At 43.5% G+C, this 15,886-nt stretch overlaps 1 protein-coding gene across 1 annotated transcript; it reads right to left on the bottom strand.

The window, feature by feature from the left end:
- Positions 1-8,225: 8,225 nt before the first annotated feature.
- LOC119176003 (D-ribitol-5-phosphate cytidylyltransferase) lies at positions 8,226-9,673 on the bottom strand. Its single transcript, XM_037427098.2, has 2 exons — positions 8,994-9,673; positions 8,226-8,901 (listed from the first exon to the last, which is right to left on the bottom strand). Exons 1-2 carry the CDS (start codon positions 9,351-9,353, stop codon positions 8,539-8,541), a joined length of 723 nt encoding a protein of 240 aa, XP_037282995.2. The 5' UTR covers positions 9,354-9,673; the 3' UTR covers positions 8,226-8,538.
- Positions 9,674-15,886: the final 6,213 nt, after the last annotated feature.

Genomic DNA, 15,886 nt, shown 5'->3' with positions numbered 1-15,886 from the left:
TTCAGATTGCTTTGATGCTACCTGTTGCCTCATCTGACGAACTTTAAGTGTGGCTCTACTGTATATATCAGTTAGCACAGTGCTTGCTGCCATGCATGCAGCAACATCCAGGAACACAATTCAGAACTTAATTGCTGTGAGAAAGCGTGTTTTTTAAAGATTTTAAATACTATACACGAGTACCTTATAGTTTGCAGTCTTTGTGTGTTTTGTATGTTTATACTTGTGAACTGAAATGAACTTACGTACATGAGTAGCTTTGTCTGTTGAAATGAGTAACATTGACTTAATGTTAGGCAACTGTGGACATTTTAAATGTCATTTTACACATTTGTGAAAGGCCCTTGAGAGCTTTATTTGTGCATAGATTTTATATTATATTCTAGGCCTGCAAATTGTACAGGAGGAGCCTGCTTGATATCAGTGTCTTGTCATTGTGTATTCCTGTATGAGATACTCCTCCAAATGCAATACTAGTATTAAATATATATAGTGAGTCATCTGCTGTTGTGCATTATGTCCTAATGGAATGTCTTTAGAAATTAACAAACAATTAGAAAAGCTCTTGTTATCAAAGGCCTCTTAAACTTGTCTCTTTGAATTTTTCAATGAACATGACCGTTTGGTAGGAATAATTGCAAATGGGCTGTACATTGATATTGGCTTGATAAACCACCACATATTTTATCTATATGCTGTTATGGTCAAGCAGCTGCCACAGTGGTACAGTTGTTGCGGTGATCGGGAGCTGGCCAAAAAGTAATGAGTCCGATCTCATACAAGGGTGTAGCATTTTGATGGAGGCCTAAACTTGGTTAACCTCCCTACCTTTACTCTCCATTTCTTTCTATCTTTGATGGAGGCAAAATTCTAGGGGGCTGTGTATTTGTACTTCGGTGCACATTAAAGCACCCCTGGTGGGTGAAATTTTCGTAGCCCTCTGCTGCCATGTGACTTATAATCAAATTGTGGTTTTGGCACCTGAAAGCACTTAAATTATTATGTGAAGATCAAGCACCCTAACAGCATCTCGAGGTGTGTCATCCTCATTTTAATGCACCTGTAAGAACATGATTAAACATCATCTAGACACTGTCATCTTTCGAATGCCACACTCATACTTTTGCCAAATGATCACCAGTATTGTGGAAGAATGAAGAGCAAGAAACCAAGTGCGATGATAGTCGCTGCTCACCTAACACATTGCAGTCCAAACGTAAAGTGTGTGTGCTGGTCAGCCACACTCGCTCGCTAGATTTCATGCCGACCGGTTGTGCCCCCGCAATCTCCGACGACAGCGCAGCTCTGGCCGACTGGCTCGCCCTACGCCATCTCCTGACGCCGACAAGAGCTCTCGCTGAGTTGTGCCCCGTCCTGAGACTTCTGCGACCGTGTCCATTTTTCCTATCTTCTCCTTACTTCCGTATGTGGCTGTCTCTGCGCCTCTCTCTCCTCCTGCTCCTCTCTCTATCTCTATACCTTTAATTTCGATCCTTTTTAATCCCTCCTTACCCTCATTCCTCGTGAGCTACTGTTGAGGTGTCCTCCCCCTGAGAGACAGTTACGGGGCTCACTTTTTTATCTTCTTTTCATTTAAGAATCGCCTCTCCACCCCCTGGTCAGATACACTTCAGGTGAGCGTGTCATTACCGTAGTTACAGAAAATTACGTGTGGAAGCTTGCAAGGCCGTCAAATTGCACTTATAAATGGTCATCTAAGGCAATGACTGTGGGGCCAGAGTCACACTTTGAAAGAAAAGTGTGAAGCGAGAGATTGCCTTGTCATACAGCTCATTTTAATTTCTAGCAGGGGCATGGATAAGGGGAAATTCAAAGCCCCCCCAAAAATTTTTCATTTTGTTTGCGGATATATACAAGCACACATACAAATGCATGCACAAACATACATATGGTATGGTTGACCCCCCACAAAAAAAAATGTCTGGCTGCACTTCCGATTCCTACCCATTTACTCTGCTTTCTAGTTCCCTGCATGGTGGTGCCATGAATCTTACGATGTCCCTGCTTGCTTTGTGTGAAAAGTTTAACTCTGCACATTTTGCTTCTTGATACAGTGCCACTAATGCTTCAAAGCACTTTTAATTAGAAAACCTTCCTATGTAATATTCTTGGGCATTACGCAAGGAATACTTGCATCCTTTGTATCCCTGCATTCACAAACATGGACAAAACATATTGGTGTATTAAAATTCCCTTAAAAATCAATTTGAAGTATTGGTAGTACTTCGACATTTCATAAAGACATCTACCTATATGTGTCCACTTGTACAAACAAACAGCAGTTCATGCACACAGAACAATGGCGTTCTTCTCCAGTTGCCTATAGGGGTGTATCAGTTAACTCTACATTGATTAGGGTCTTTCTATTATTTGACTTTATCTCAGGAACGAAAGGGTTTATCTTGTTTTTCTGAAAGTTTTGTTTTACTCTGAACGACCAAAGTTTCTTAAGTTGAGTTGCAGCTGGGGTGTTGTGTTTGTGGACACCAAGCAAACCGAGTTCATGTGAGAAGCTGATAGAACGCCGAAAAGTACTAAAACATGCTTCGTTGCAAAGCAACTCTGTGAAAAACATTACCTGTAATATAAGCAAATACTCCTTTAAGAAGTTATTTTTACAACTTATTTGCTTTATTTAGGACGTAGATTGAGTTATGAAAACATACATGCCATAATCATTTAGTTGACTGGTGGAAGCAAATATTGTAAAAAGCTGCAATTATTAGCACATCGAAGCAGAATCATCAGCAAGGAAAGGTCTCTTGAATAATGCTATAGTTGATGATAGAAGCACTGAGTTTGAACGTAACCATGAATGTTTGTGTAATGATGAACAACAATAAAGATGATCATGAACACGCTTAAGTAGGGCCAAGTATTGAGAAACTATGCCGTGGGCAAGCAAATGGGCATTGAATGGATATAATGATGGTGATGATCAAAGCGTTCAACATGAGAAGCAAGGCGTTGATGATGCCAATAGTGAACAGTGACAATGAAAGTGCTGAATCGGAGCAGTTAGCATGCAGCCACGAGAACATTTATGATGATGATGATAATAATAATTATGATCAACACGTCTAACTGATAATAGAGGTGTTGGCTTTGCTGAGTAGTGATGATGATAATGATTAATGCATTGAAGCAGAGTTGTCGGCTGACAAACTTCTTGTTTACAGAGCAGGATGACGTACTTAGTGTAACTGGTGTTTCCATTGTCCACATTTGTGGACACTTGTTTTCTTCTAAAACTAAAGCTAAATTTTCCATCTTCTTTATTTCTTCACACTTTTGTGTGCATTGTTATTACATATGTGCTGAAAAAAAAATATTTACTTGCACTGATACACTGACTGAGGGAAACGAAGAGGTAAAAATGGTACCATTCAAGGGGCTGCACCTTGAATGGTACCATTTTTACCTCTTCGTTTCCCTCAGTCAGTGTAGCAGTGCAAGTAAATATTTATGGCAGTGGTTCTCAAATGGAGGTCTGCGAAAACATTTTTGGGATTTGCGAAACTCATCCTCTAAAAAAAAAAAGAAAAAAAAACCTTTTTCGGGAGCACAGTGTCTCCCCATGAGAGAAGCCCTCTCAATTTCTTTTTCACCCCATAACATTTTTGCGTTGCATTAGAGCAAACTTGTATTTCCTGTTTTTCTTGAGATGGCTGTAAAGCTTTTCTTGCTGTTTTCTATGACATATGCGTGCGAGTATGCATCTTGCAGGCTTGCATATTTCAAGACCGAGGCGAAAACAGCGTATACTGACAAAACGGACAGACACAAGGAAAGATAGAGACACAGGCACTTTCCTTGTGTCTGTTCTCGTCAATATGCACTATGAACAACCAACTAGCTCGAAATGTGTTATTCCAATATATTTCAAGAGCAAACATAGCTATACAATGAGGTTCAATGTGGGTACAGACCTCACGACTCATCGACAAGTTGTTGAGAATGAATTGGCGTGGCACTTTAGTATCGCCATTCCTTGTAGGGAGAAATAAAAGGCACCTATCTCGCGCTGCATGCTGTGTTTGAACATATTTTGAACATAATCAGAAAATTTGCTATATCTGCAGGGCTCCTATGAACATGAGAGCGAAATATTATTACACCGTACCACAGCAGGGAAATTATAATTTTAAGTTTAAACATATTGATAGAAGTCTGTCTGGCTGTGTAGAAGATTTAGGAAGTTGAAATGGCTTCAGCCAAGTTCGTAGAGAGCCCAACGTTTCAAGACTGATTCGGTTCCTTTCTCTGGGGTGACTGTGTTGGTCATGGAAGCGTCTCTGTGTCTTGCTTCACCACGGCTCCGGCTTTCTCTTTCCTTTACGTTTCGGAGGCCATGAATGTATACTGCGGTATAAGTTGACTATACATTCTGTATAGACAATTCCATACAAAATCTACTGAAGCCATTTGAATTTCCACAATTAACAATTTTATGTTAGGAAAGCCAAAAATTATTTCCTTGTTTTAACAAAAACTAAACAGCAAGCAAAAGTGCTGGCAGATAATCTTGGAGGTCCCACGCTGCAATGTGTAGGTACTGTGGCTGCCCACTGGGTGCTGCTACGTGCCAGTGCTGCACATATCTGAACCAGCAATAGTGGCTACTAGGTTCGACAAGAATAGAAAATGTGCCCAAGGCCATGGTGCACAGTGAGATAACTTTTGGGACGGTGCATCACCATTTGCAATGCTTTCCCGTGTACTTTCCACTGTGATGATAGTTTAACAGGCACATATAATAGTAATGCTTTCGAAATCGCGACTACGTTTATTTGTAGCAGGGATGCAAATAGATGGCAATACATGAATGAAACCTGTAGTAGTAAACTGCTACGAGCAGTAAATTGTGGCACAAATACAACTATAGAATTGTTACAACTATAGATCATATGCTGTTCTATGTTCTACCCTGTTTGAGGTTTTCAATTGAAAAGGAAAATGCAAAAAGCAAGAACAAAAGCAGCATTAGTTTAAAATTTTTGCTCTTCCACATAATGCTCATATATAGTGGGAAAACAGGTCATCACTTTTGACAAGACAATGACATTTGGAGCTTTTCACGTCGAGCAGCACTTGTCTTGCACGTTTTAGCAGAAATGAAGCTAAATGGGGCTACGAGCTTATGCCGAAGCATTTACGTGTGGCAGTGCTGACGTCAATATAGACTAATAGGACTTTTTTTAACTGTCTAGGCAGCACTAGCACAGTGGTGATGCTTTTGCACAAGGGTAGTGCTTAATGAAGTACTAGAATTTATTTGCTAGCGATTACTAATGCTTAGAAAAACAAGCACGCTGTGCTGCTGCAACGAGAGCAAAAAAAAAATTGAACAGAATGCTGCGTCAGTTGGTTGAAGTTCTTTTGGTGAAATAGCACATTAAAACAGTGCATGTCTTGTGCACCCCTCTTCTTTTGTCCAAACTCGGGATGTGCTCTTTCAACCGATTGAATGTGTGTCAACAATGGTTCCATGGAGCATAGTTGTTAAGGTGCTTTAGTATGTAGTGAGTAAGGGAGAGGATGTGCGGCAATGTGACGTTATGCAGGGGCAGTCGCATTTCGAAGGGGACAAACTGCTGGAGGGTCGTGTACTGCATGATGTTAAAAACACCAGGTGGTCATAATTCCCAAAGCCCTTCTCTACGGCATGCTTCATAATCATATCATTTTGTGTTGGCACGTGAAACACCAGATTAAAATAAAAAAAATTTAATATTAATCGTTATGACATTTTACTTGACTAAGAGTTGCAGTGAGTCTTTCTCTTCCTTTGCTAGGAAAGTAGTAGCACCAACTTGAACGGAAATGAACAGATGAGAACCATTGAAGTTCGAATCTGACGGCAAATTCCATGCAGCCAGGTAATTTAGCATGCATGGTCGGGATATGAAGCCAAAAACGCAGGAAATGTTGAGAATACATAAATATTAAAATGTAGTTTTTTTTGTTATTTAGTGTCTCATTAACTTGCATAATGGTTTTTTTATTTAAAAGTTCGTTATTTTCAAATAGTGTAAGTTAATAGTTCGTTATTTTCAGACGTGTAAAAAGTCTTGTAGAAGAGTTACATAGTTAATACATGGTATACATGGTTAATTAGCACAAGTTCCTCACAGCATGGCTGTACATTTGAAACAGTGAAATGACACAGCAGGCAGTGATGTAGTGTAAGTGTGCATACATAGGTATATGAACAAACAATATTATGTAGCACCAGAAATTTCTCATTGTAGATGTTTTCTAACTGTATATATATACATATATATATATGTATAATGTGATGATGTATTGGCGATGTGGCCTGGCTCATACCCCATGTTTATTCCACTCTGACTTCTTCTTCCTCAGCCTCTACCTTCAGTCAATACCTACTTACGTTATATATATATATATATATATATATATATATATATATATATATATATATATATATATAGGTATGGGATATGGCACAACGGGAGCGTTGTCAACAAGGATAAATATATTTCCCAACAGTTTCGGGAGGGGTCCTCCCTTCATCAGGGGATGAGTTATATATATATATATATATATATATATATATATATATATATATATATATATATATATATATATATATATACACACACACAAAAGTAACATTTTTCACTGGTAGTAGTGGTGGATGCTGAACCCCTTAACTCCTGAAAAAAGAAAATTGGGGGACTCTTAAGCTTCGCCTTTTGGCGCTGAAGGGGATATCCTATCTCTAATGCATATTTTTTATTGTATGATGTTATTTGAAAAGTTTAAATTGCAGATTACTACAATGTAATCGATATAGTCATAAGTGGCTTGGGTCAATGAAGCTTTTGCATAAGGCTACATTATGTGTAATGGGTAGCATGCTTTAAAAACCATTAGCAATTATGCGCATTAAATGTTTTGGAACTTATTATTCCACCAAAGGTGGCATTCAAAATGCCAAAAATCGAAGTGCCAAATTATCATAATGGCAAAATTTAAAACCAAAAATTCAATAAGCTGAATTGACGAAAAACTGAAAACTTGAAATGACGAAAAATCAAAGCACCAAAACATTGGAATGCCGAAAGGTCCAAATTTCTGCATCACCATAGCTATATAGCGGAAGATAAAGAGTGTTGCCATGATAAAATTTTCGTGGCCTTGTACAATGTGCACACGCTTTCACCCTCTTTCGAAACAGCCATTATCCTTTTGCATATGGTTAAATCTTTCAAAACAGAAAAATATTTATTACTGTATAAGTCAGCGCATAGGAGAGCGATTTGTTGTATATTGCATTTGAGGCAAATAAGTTGTGCTCGATTCTTTGTAAAAGCTGACATCGTACCAGTTGCCCAGAGAAGCTGCCAAACTATTTCAGCGTAACCTGTGGCTCCTATTCTGTGAGTGATGATATTGTTCTCTAATTACTCCCTTGGCATTGTTCTTTAGCATAGTTTGCTCCTTTTTTAAGGAAGTGATGATCCGAAAGAGCACGAATTGCACGTATCACTGTCTTCGAGAGTACTACAGTAGTCTTCTACACGAAGGTCAGTAATCACTCTGGCAGTGCATTCTCCTCTCTTCTCATGTCTGATATAGTGTCTAGGACCTAGTTTCTTGTCAAACACATAAACACAGCGCTCTCTGCAGATAAAGTCAGCTGTTCTCCTTTGGGAGAGCACCACACTTCGTCTTCGATCGTCAATGTCCCTCGGAGTGAATGAAATTTCATGTTGTTTTCAACGTTATGTTAATTAGGCATTTCAATTTTTCGGCATTTAGTTTTTTAGGTATTATAGTTTTTTGGCATTTCAATATTTTGGTGTGCTGACTATTGGCCTTTTAATTTTTGGTGTTTTGATAGGTACCCTGCACTCACTACACGATCTTAAGGCAATACGTACGGTAACATGTGTGCCTTGTGCAATGGGAGGCCAGCTTGAAACCACAAAGTCAATATGATAATAACATGTTCCAACGCTCAATAGCAATTCAGATTTGTAGCATGCAATATTAATGCAATATTTGATGTTGTATAGTGAAGCCTGCATGCAAGATGAGCGTGTAAAGCGGGAACATTATTCTCACTACATTCCCAAACAAAGAAATTTACTTTTACTGTAATTTCAAGCAGACGCATGGCTGTGTGGTAGAGCACCTGCTTGCCAAGCAAACAACATGGGTTTCATGCTCACTCGGACCCTGGAAATTTTTATTTTATTCGCATCTTGATTTTTCGTTCACAGACAAGATGATTTTTAGTTCACAACCAACGACACCCACCCCACAATTTTTACAAAAAAAGCTTTTTGACACTATCACTTTAATAAGATCCTATGACATTATTTAACATGTCCACAATAGCCATGTTAATTTCCAACATACTACTGCCACAAGATGTGCTTTGCAAAACTTCAACAGCAATTTAGCATGCATGGACATTAATTACCTCGGAAGAAATTGCATGCAGCTGTTAGTGCAAAAATTAAAATCACTAATACAGTTTGGTATTCAAGGTAGAGTATTATGTGCACCCTGGAGCATTCCAGCAGCAGCATACAAATCTTTTCGGTATGTAACTTTAAATAGTTCATCATCTCCTGGAACTAACTTTGGTGCTACTCCACAGTGCTTATGAAAAAGTGCAAGACACTCTGTGCCATTAGTGTAATCCTCTTCTGTGCACATTTCATACGCTTTTAGCAATAACTGGTAGTGAAATGCTTGTGGCATCTCACTCGCGACATATTTGGACCGATCTAGCGACTCCTCGAGGAATCCTTTGCCATCAATCTTCAATACTGTTGATACAAGAGGCACGACAGGTCCTGCTCCGCCATGCAGCTTTGCTTCCCGCACAACCTCCTCTAATACCTGCAGGTAAACCATATGAAAACATTTTTTTTAATGCCTTAAGCAGGAGGCTTACCCCAGTTGCACATTTCAATAAGCACAAGATTTCTTACATGTCTCGGTACAACGGGTCGAACGGCATCGTGGATGATCACGATATCTGGTGGATCTTGCTCGAGGTGCTTCATGCCGTTCATTATTGACCTATGTCTTGTCGTTCCACCAGGCACAAGTGAAACCTTTTCCAGCAAATCGACGCTCTTCAAGGCGCTGACCACTAGAGAATGCTTGTCAGGGGGATAGACGACCACGATATTCGATATCCAGCTGTATTGTAGAAATGCGCTTATTGTGTGGCACATAACTGGTTTTCCTTGGATCTCGTAGAACTGTTTGGCCATTTTCATCTTCATCCTTCCGCCTGTTCCGGCTGCTGGCAAAATGACACTTACAACACTGTCCATCGTAAGCATCCCACTCAGCAGACAGGCAATCCACCAACGTAACACTGCCTAAAACGACTTGTAATAAATTTAGCAGCACGTTGCGTGCAGAGCGGTTTTACCCAAGCAAGCTTGGCACGCCCAGATCAGATCTGCCGGAGCTTTCCTAACCGCGTCAAGCACGAGCAAAGCGGATATGTGTGTGCTCAACACATACGAGGATCGAAGTCTGTGCGGTCAGCAGTGCACTTTTTTGTCGTAGCAGAACAAAATGTTCACTTGCCGATCTGTTGCATCCCGTATTTTATACCCGTAGGCACCCGTTGGCTGTCAATTACCCGCCATTTACCAGCTGCCAAAAATTCCGAAATCTGCCAGTTGACTTTGGCATTGGATAGTTTTGTCTTCACACGCTTTGCTTATGACAGGCGAATAAAGGTGTGCGCCGTAGCGTCGGCGCGCCGCCGCCAACATTTTTCGTTACGTTGTCCTTGTTGACGCCAACTGATCGCCGCGCCACTGGTGGGTAGGTGTTCTGTGACGCAGCGCTGTCTACAATATTCCAGTTCACGACACTAGGAAAACCTTTAAAATGGAAGAAGAAAACGTATTGAACAGTAGAAGCCCACTCAAGAAAGTTTCGCGGAGATGATGAGTCCCACTACTACTGTTATTAGCGGCAATATTTGACATATCCAACTTGCGAAACGATTTTATTTGAGCCACTTAACCCATAATAAAGAAACCTGTCGGCTTCTCAACCGACTTAAGGGACAGAGAAAGAATGTTCATCAAGTCTTTCGTGTCAAGGCCTAGGTATATAGAGCAACGCCTCCTAGATTTCCATTGCCTGCCGGATTATCGGCGGTTACTTGGGAAGGGGCGGTCACTTAAGTAGGGGTGTCTTCAAATAATATTTTACGTTTTTGGAGCTTACATGCAACAAAAATAACGTAAATTTTTTTGCAGAAGCGTACACGTAATTATAATTAACCTTACGTAAGTGACGTCGTCATTCAGCAAGCAACTCCTTCAATACAAGGCATAGCCTATGAAATTAGTAACAAACGCCGAAATTGCCCATCGCAAAGGCCAAGTACAAAGACCTTTACCCCTACGTAGGCAGCGTCGTCATAGATGACGGGCGTTTCGCGCTCATCCGGCAGGCAAGAGAAATCTAGGAGGCGTTGGGTATATCCACGTTCGCTTTTGCAAGCAGGTATTATTTTTTCTGAGAATATAACAGCTTCATTACATGAACGTTGTAGTCTTGCATAAGTGATCAATAAACAGAACTTTTTTTATTATACAGGAACTCGTGCATGGAGTCCGTCTTTGTGTGTTTGCCAGCATCTCCGTCGGGCGAGATGCGCAGCAGCCCGGGAGAATCAAGAGGGAGCCATATATATACTGCTTTCACGAGGTCGTCAGCCATGAAATCGGCATCCTTGCTGATAAGAAGTGCAGTGTCAAAACGTGTTCAACGTCATTCACATACGTCATAGGCAAGCCGCCTATATATATGCTTATTCGTCTGAAAAACAAAGGCATTCTGCATTTCCGATGGAGGCGGAAATGTTGTAGGCCCGTGTACTCAGATTTGGGTGCACGTTAAAGAACCCCAGGTGGTCAAAATTTCCGTAGCCCTCCACTACGGCGTCTCTCATAATCATATGGTGGTTTTGGGACGTTAAAACCCACATATCAATCAATCAACAAAGGCATTCTGCGTTGGTTCTCAGTCCGGCTCGGTCACTCTGGGCTAGTTACTACAGTGGCGACGAGGATGAGACCCACAGTTTCTGAGCGCCGGATGTAACCACCCACCACCACGGAACATCGACGGGCATGACCATGGCTACGAGTCCCGGCACCCCAAGTTTTTACGAAAATCAAGATAAGTGGGAGATTTACTTGACTCAGCTGGAGGCATTCTTTGAAGCAAATGATATTAGCAAAGCGGAAAAGAAAAGGGCGTTTCTGATTTCGACGCTATTAGCAAAGGTGGTTGACGTAATTGCGGGACACTGCGCTCCACGTAAAGTAAATTAGTGGAGTTACGAGGAAGTACTCGCTTTCCTAAATTCCCACTATGCGCCGAAGTGTAACGAAGTAGCCGAAAGTTACAAGTTCTTCACTAGAGATCAAACTGCCACTGAATCTGTCCGAGACTATGTCGTTGAGCTCCGCAAGCTGGCAGATGAGTGTAATTACGGCACCAACATTGACCGAATGTTACGTGACCGCATCGTTTGTGGCATTCGAAATCGCGCTGTGCAGCAGACGCCTCTCGAAAGGCCTTTAAATATGATCACTGATACGGGATCACCATTTTCAATAATCCCGCAAGAAGTGCATCTGAAACTTCGCCTGAGCTGGCCGCGCTTATCAAAATGCAAACACTCTCAGCTGCTACCTTGGCAAGCTGCCCATTATCGGTGAACTGCACCTTCAAGCTCAGTTTCCAGGCAAAGCTGTCCCTGCCACCATGATCGTTATAGGGTGTTCTGATCCTCACCTTTGCGGAAGGGATTTAATCCAAGCCTTGTCAATTTTTCCGAGCGAGTTCTTCGGAACAGTGCAATCGATGTCAGTCGCTCGCGACAGCCTCTGCACAGTTTCCTGCTCTTCTCGAATCTGGGCTTGGAAGAATTCAGGGGCCTCCGGTTTCATTTCACCTTCGAGAAGACGCGTACCCTAAGTTCCACAAGGCACGGCCTATCCCGTACGCTCTTCGTGAGAAAGTGGAAAGGAACTGGAACGCTTAGTGAGTGAAGGCATATTGTCACCTGTAGCACATTCAGAGTGGGCGGCACCAGTAGTGCCGGTACTAAAAAAAGATGGGTCCCTTCGCATCTGCGGTGACTTTAAAACCACAATTAATACTGCGTGCGTAACTGAGCAATATCCACTACCTAACATTGAGGATATTTTCGCGTCACTTCGTGAGGGATCGCTTTTCACTACATTGGATCTGAAGGACGCGTACAACCAGCTCCCCTTAGATGAGGAAGCGAAGAAGCTGGCCGTTCTACAAACGCACAAGGGCCTGTTCTGCTATAACCGTCTTCGGTTTGGAGTTGCCTCGGCTCCCGCGATTTTTCAGCGCCGCATGGAAACGGTCCTGGCTGGCCTTCCAGCCGTGCAGGTGTACTTGGACGATGTAGTCATAGCCGAGCGTCAAGACGGTAACGACTCTGTTCTCCGGAATGTCTTACACCGTCTGCAGGTAAACGGTGTCAAGCCGAAGGCAGAAAAGTATCACATCCGTAAAGACTCAATCGTCTACTTGGGGAACCGGATCGACAAAGACGGCTTGCACCCGTTGGAAAAGAACCTCGCTGCACCACGTGATTCACCGCGGCCTACTAGTGTAAGCGAACTGCGCTCGTTTTTAGGTCTGCTGTCGTATTATCACCGATTCCTACTGCACATGTCGGCGATCTTGGCCCCCTTGTATAAGCTGCTTGAAAAAGAGCATAAATGGAAGTGGGGTGCAACTCAAGAAAATTCTTATCTACAGGCGTAACGAACGCTTCTCAGCTCATCCGTGCTGGCATATTTTTAGCCCGACCAACCGGTGCGGTTGGACTGCGATGCATCACCGTCAGGTTTAGGTGCCGTCATTTCGCACCGAATAGGAAACGTCGATAAGCCCATCGCTTTCCGTTCACGCACACTGGCGCGTGCGGGAAAAAAAAAACTATTCGCAGCTCGAGAAGGAAGCTCTGGCGCTGGTGTTCGGAGTCTCAATTTCGCGACTACCTGTTGGGCCGCGAATTTGTGCTGGTGACGGATCACCAACCACTTGTGAGCCTGCTACGAGAAGATCGACCGGTGCCTCCAATGGCGTCGGTGCATATCCAGAGGTGGGCTCTGTTTCCAAGTCAATACCGGTACCGTATCGAGTACAGGGCCGGGAAACAAAACGCCAATGCAGACGCACTTAGCCGCTTGCCAGTGCCGACACCAGAGGTTGTTCACTCCGAAACCTTGCCAGAATACGTGCTGTCCACGGAGCAGCTTGACAGTACGTACGTGCCAGCGGGTGCTTTAAAGGCCCTTACCAGTGCGGACAAAGATCTTTGTATTGTCCAAAACTTCATACGTAATGGATGGCCGAAACGCCTCTCAACATGTCAGTCATCCCCAACCTTATTTTTGCAGAAGGCTGGAACTGTCGAGCGCCGAAGGTCTGCTCTACTGGGGTCATCGAGTTATCATACCCAACAAGGCGCGGCAGCCCATGCTATCAGTTACACCAGTCACACCAGGGAGTATCGGGGATGAAAAGACTGGCTCGGACGTTATTCTGGTGGCCAGGGTTGGATGGTGAGATCGAAAGTCTCGCTCGTTCATGTATGCCATGTGTACAAGCTCTAGCAATGCCGCTCTAGCAATGCCATCGTCAGGAGCCTATCAGTTGGCCAGAAACAGGGATGAAGTGGTCACGGCTTCACATTGATTACGTTGGGCCAGTAGAGGGGCGCGTGCTACTCATAGTCGTCGATTCTCACACGAAGTAGATCGAGCCCCCCTCCCCCCCCCCCCCCCCCCCCCAGTAAGATCAGCAACTACCGAAGTCACAATTACACGCCTTCGCGAATTCACGCGTTTTTGTTTGCCGCAAACTGCAGTGTCTGATAACGGGCCCCAGTTTGCAAGTCAGCAGTTTGCCCAGTTCATGACAGATAACAACATGCAGCTACGCAGTGCCCCTTACAACCCGCAATCGAATGGCCTTGCAGAATGCCCAGTTCGCACTATCAAGGGTGGTCTCGATAAACACTCGATGGTAAACAATTTCGAAGTTAAATTAGCACGAGTATTGCTAGGCTACCAACGCACGCCTCTACCGTGCGGAAAGTCTCCTTCAGCACTGCTGCTTAAGTGCGTTCACGCTTGGATACTTGTGTGCCATCTTTATCTCGGAGTCATTCGCAGCCTTCCAGATTCCAGCCCGGAGACCCGGTGTGGGTGCGCAACTTTGGACACGGAAGGAGGTGGTGCCCAGGCGTCATCAGAGGCTCTGAAGGTTCGCGCCTCGTGAAAGTTGTCACACCAGAAGGGCCGACCCGGCGTCACAGACCAGATTCGTCCGCGAATGTCACCCGGGGCTCCAAAGGCGGACACTTCTTAATCGGTACCGTCCAGCCGCGACAACGCGGAGCAGCAAGCGTCACCACAGGAGCAGCTATTAAGCCCGGTCACTCCAGCACGCATGAACGCTGTTCCCGTTCCTTCGGCAACGCCACCAGCATCTCTTCCAGCTGTGGCTGCTTCCCCAACTCCTCAAGTCTCACGGAGGTACTACGAAGGCCCGTGCAAAGACTCAAATCTTTAAAACAAAGGGAGAAGTGATAAGAAGTGCAGTGTCAAAACGTGTTCAACGCCATCCACTTGTGTTGCGTCATAGGCAAGCCGCCTATATATATATATATATATATATATATATATATATATATATATATATATATACTTATTCGTCTGCACAACAAAAGCATTCTGCGTTGGTTCTCAGTCCGGCTCGGTCACTCTGGGCTAGTTACTACACTTGCTGTATTCATTGCATGCACACATAATGTCGAGTGTGTACGCTAACCAGAGCGGCTTGGTTAGCAGGCTAGGCGTGTTCAGCAGCGATCCGTCGGGATCTCCCGAAAGAGAAAGACGACGTCCTCTTTCGCAAGGCTTCGCATCTGGCATGATACAGCCCGAAGTAGTAAGCGAAGCGTTTTCTCTGATGCCGTCAATATTTCCGAGCTCTGCAATGTAGGTTTTCCCTTCTAGGTGCTGGGCATTTCAACTAGACCATCCAGCTAAGACCCAAGCCAGCCCCATCCGGGGTGTGGGGTCTACCCGGATGGGCCGCGGAAGCACACGCTGGCGGTGCTTCTGCCAGCGTGAGCCAATTCTGTGATGATAATAAATCTGAGTTTAAGTGTAATTCGTCTTATTATTAGAAACGTATTTTCCATTTGGGCGGATTGACAGCAGTCGTGCCTGTCCACTCGACAAACGACCCTCACTCCACGACATCGAAAGTTTGGATACCGTGTGAGCCATAGAGTTTGTAAGAAGCTATGGTAAGAGCTTATTGTCGCAAGAATGTGTTAAGGCGGTGGAACATTGCCGCCGAGTACAGTAAGCCTGCCCACTCCCTTTTGGGGGTCTTTCGCTCATTTGTCTCTTCACATTAGCCTCCCGGTGGTCGCAACAATTGTCGCATGGCAGGTGTTGAACGTGTGCACTTCCTTGAGCAAGTTCCAATGAGCTAGGTGGTGTAAATCTCCTTTACACAATTCTTGAAAATTGCTCATCTAGAAGTGGTTGCTGTCGATTTTCTGGCTCCAATTGAAGTATATCTTGTGTGTACGCTGCATTGGCCATAACTTGGTACAGAAATATCTCCTGCTGATTATATCTACGATGCGCAGGTGACGAAATTTGAACTCCGAATCGTTCAAACAACGACGCCCTATACTTGGAAAAAGGATGTTGCCTCTGCTGGCCCCGCATGACACGAGCGTTTTGCAAAACCTCAAAGCTCTCCGATTAAAACC

This window comes from Rhipicephalus microplus, chromosome X, assembly GCF_043290135.1.
Source record: "Rhipicephalus microplus isolate Deutch F79 chromosome X, USDA_Rmic, whole genome shotgun sequence".
Lineage (NCBI taxonomy): Eukaryota > Metazoa > Arthropoda > Arachnida > Ixodida > Ixodidae > Rhipicephalus > Rhipicephalus microplus.
This window is presented reverse-complemented; position numbering and strand designations above follow the sequence as displayed.

Excerpts from the sequence above, each read along its gene's own strand:
- LOC119176003 (XM_037427098.2), bottom strand. The coding sequence starts at position 9,353 with ATGCTTACGATGGACAGTGTTGTAAGTGTCATTTTGCCAGCAGCCGGA. Across the intron at positions 8,902-8,993 it reads GACCCGTTGTACCGAGACAT|GTATTAGAGGAGGTTGTGCG; the intron begins GTAAGAAATCTT and ends GTTTACCTGCAG.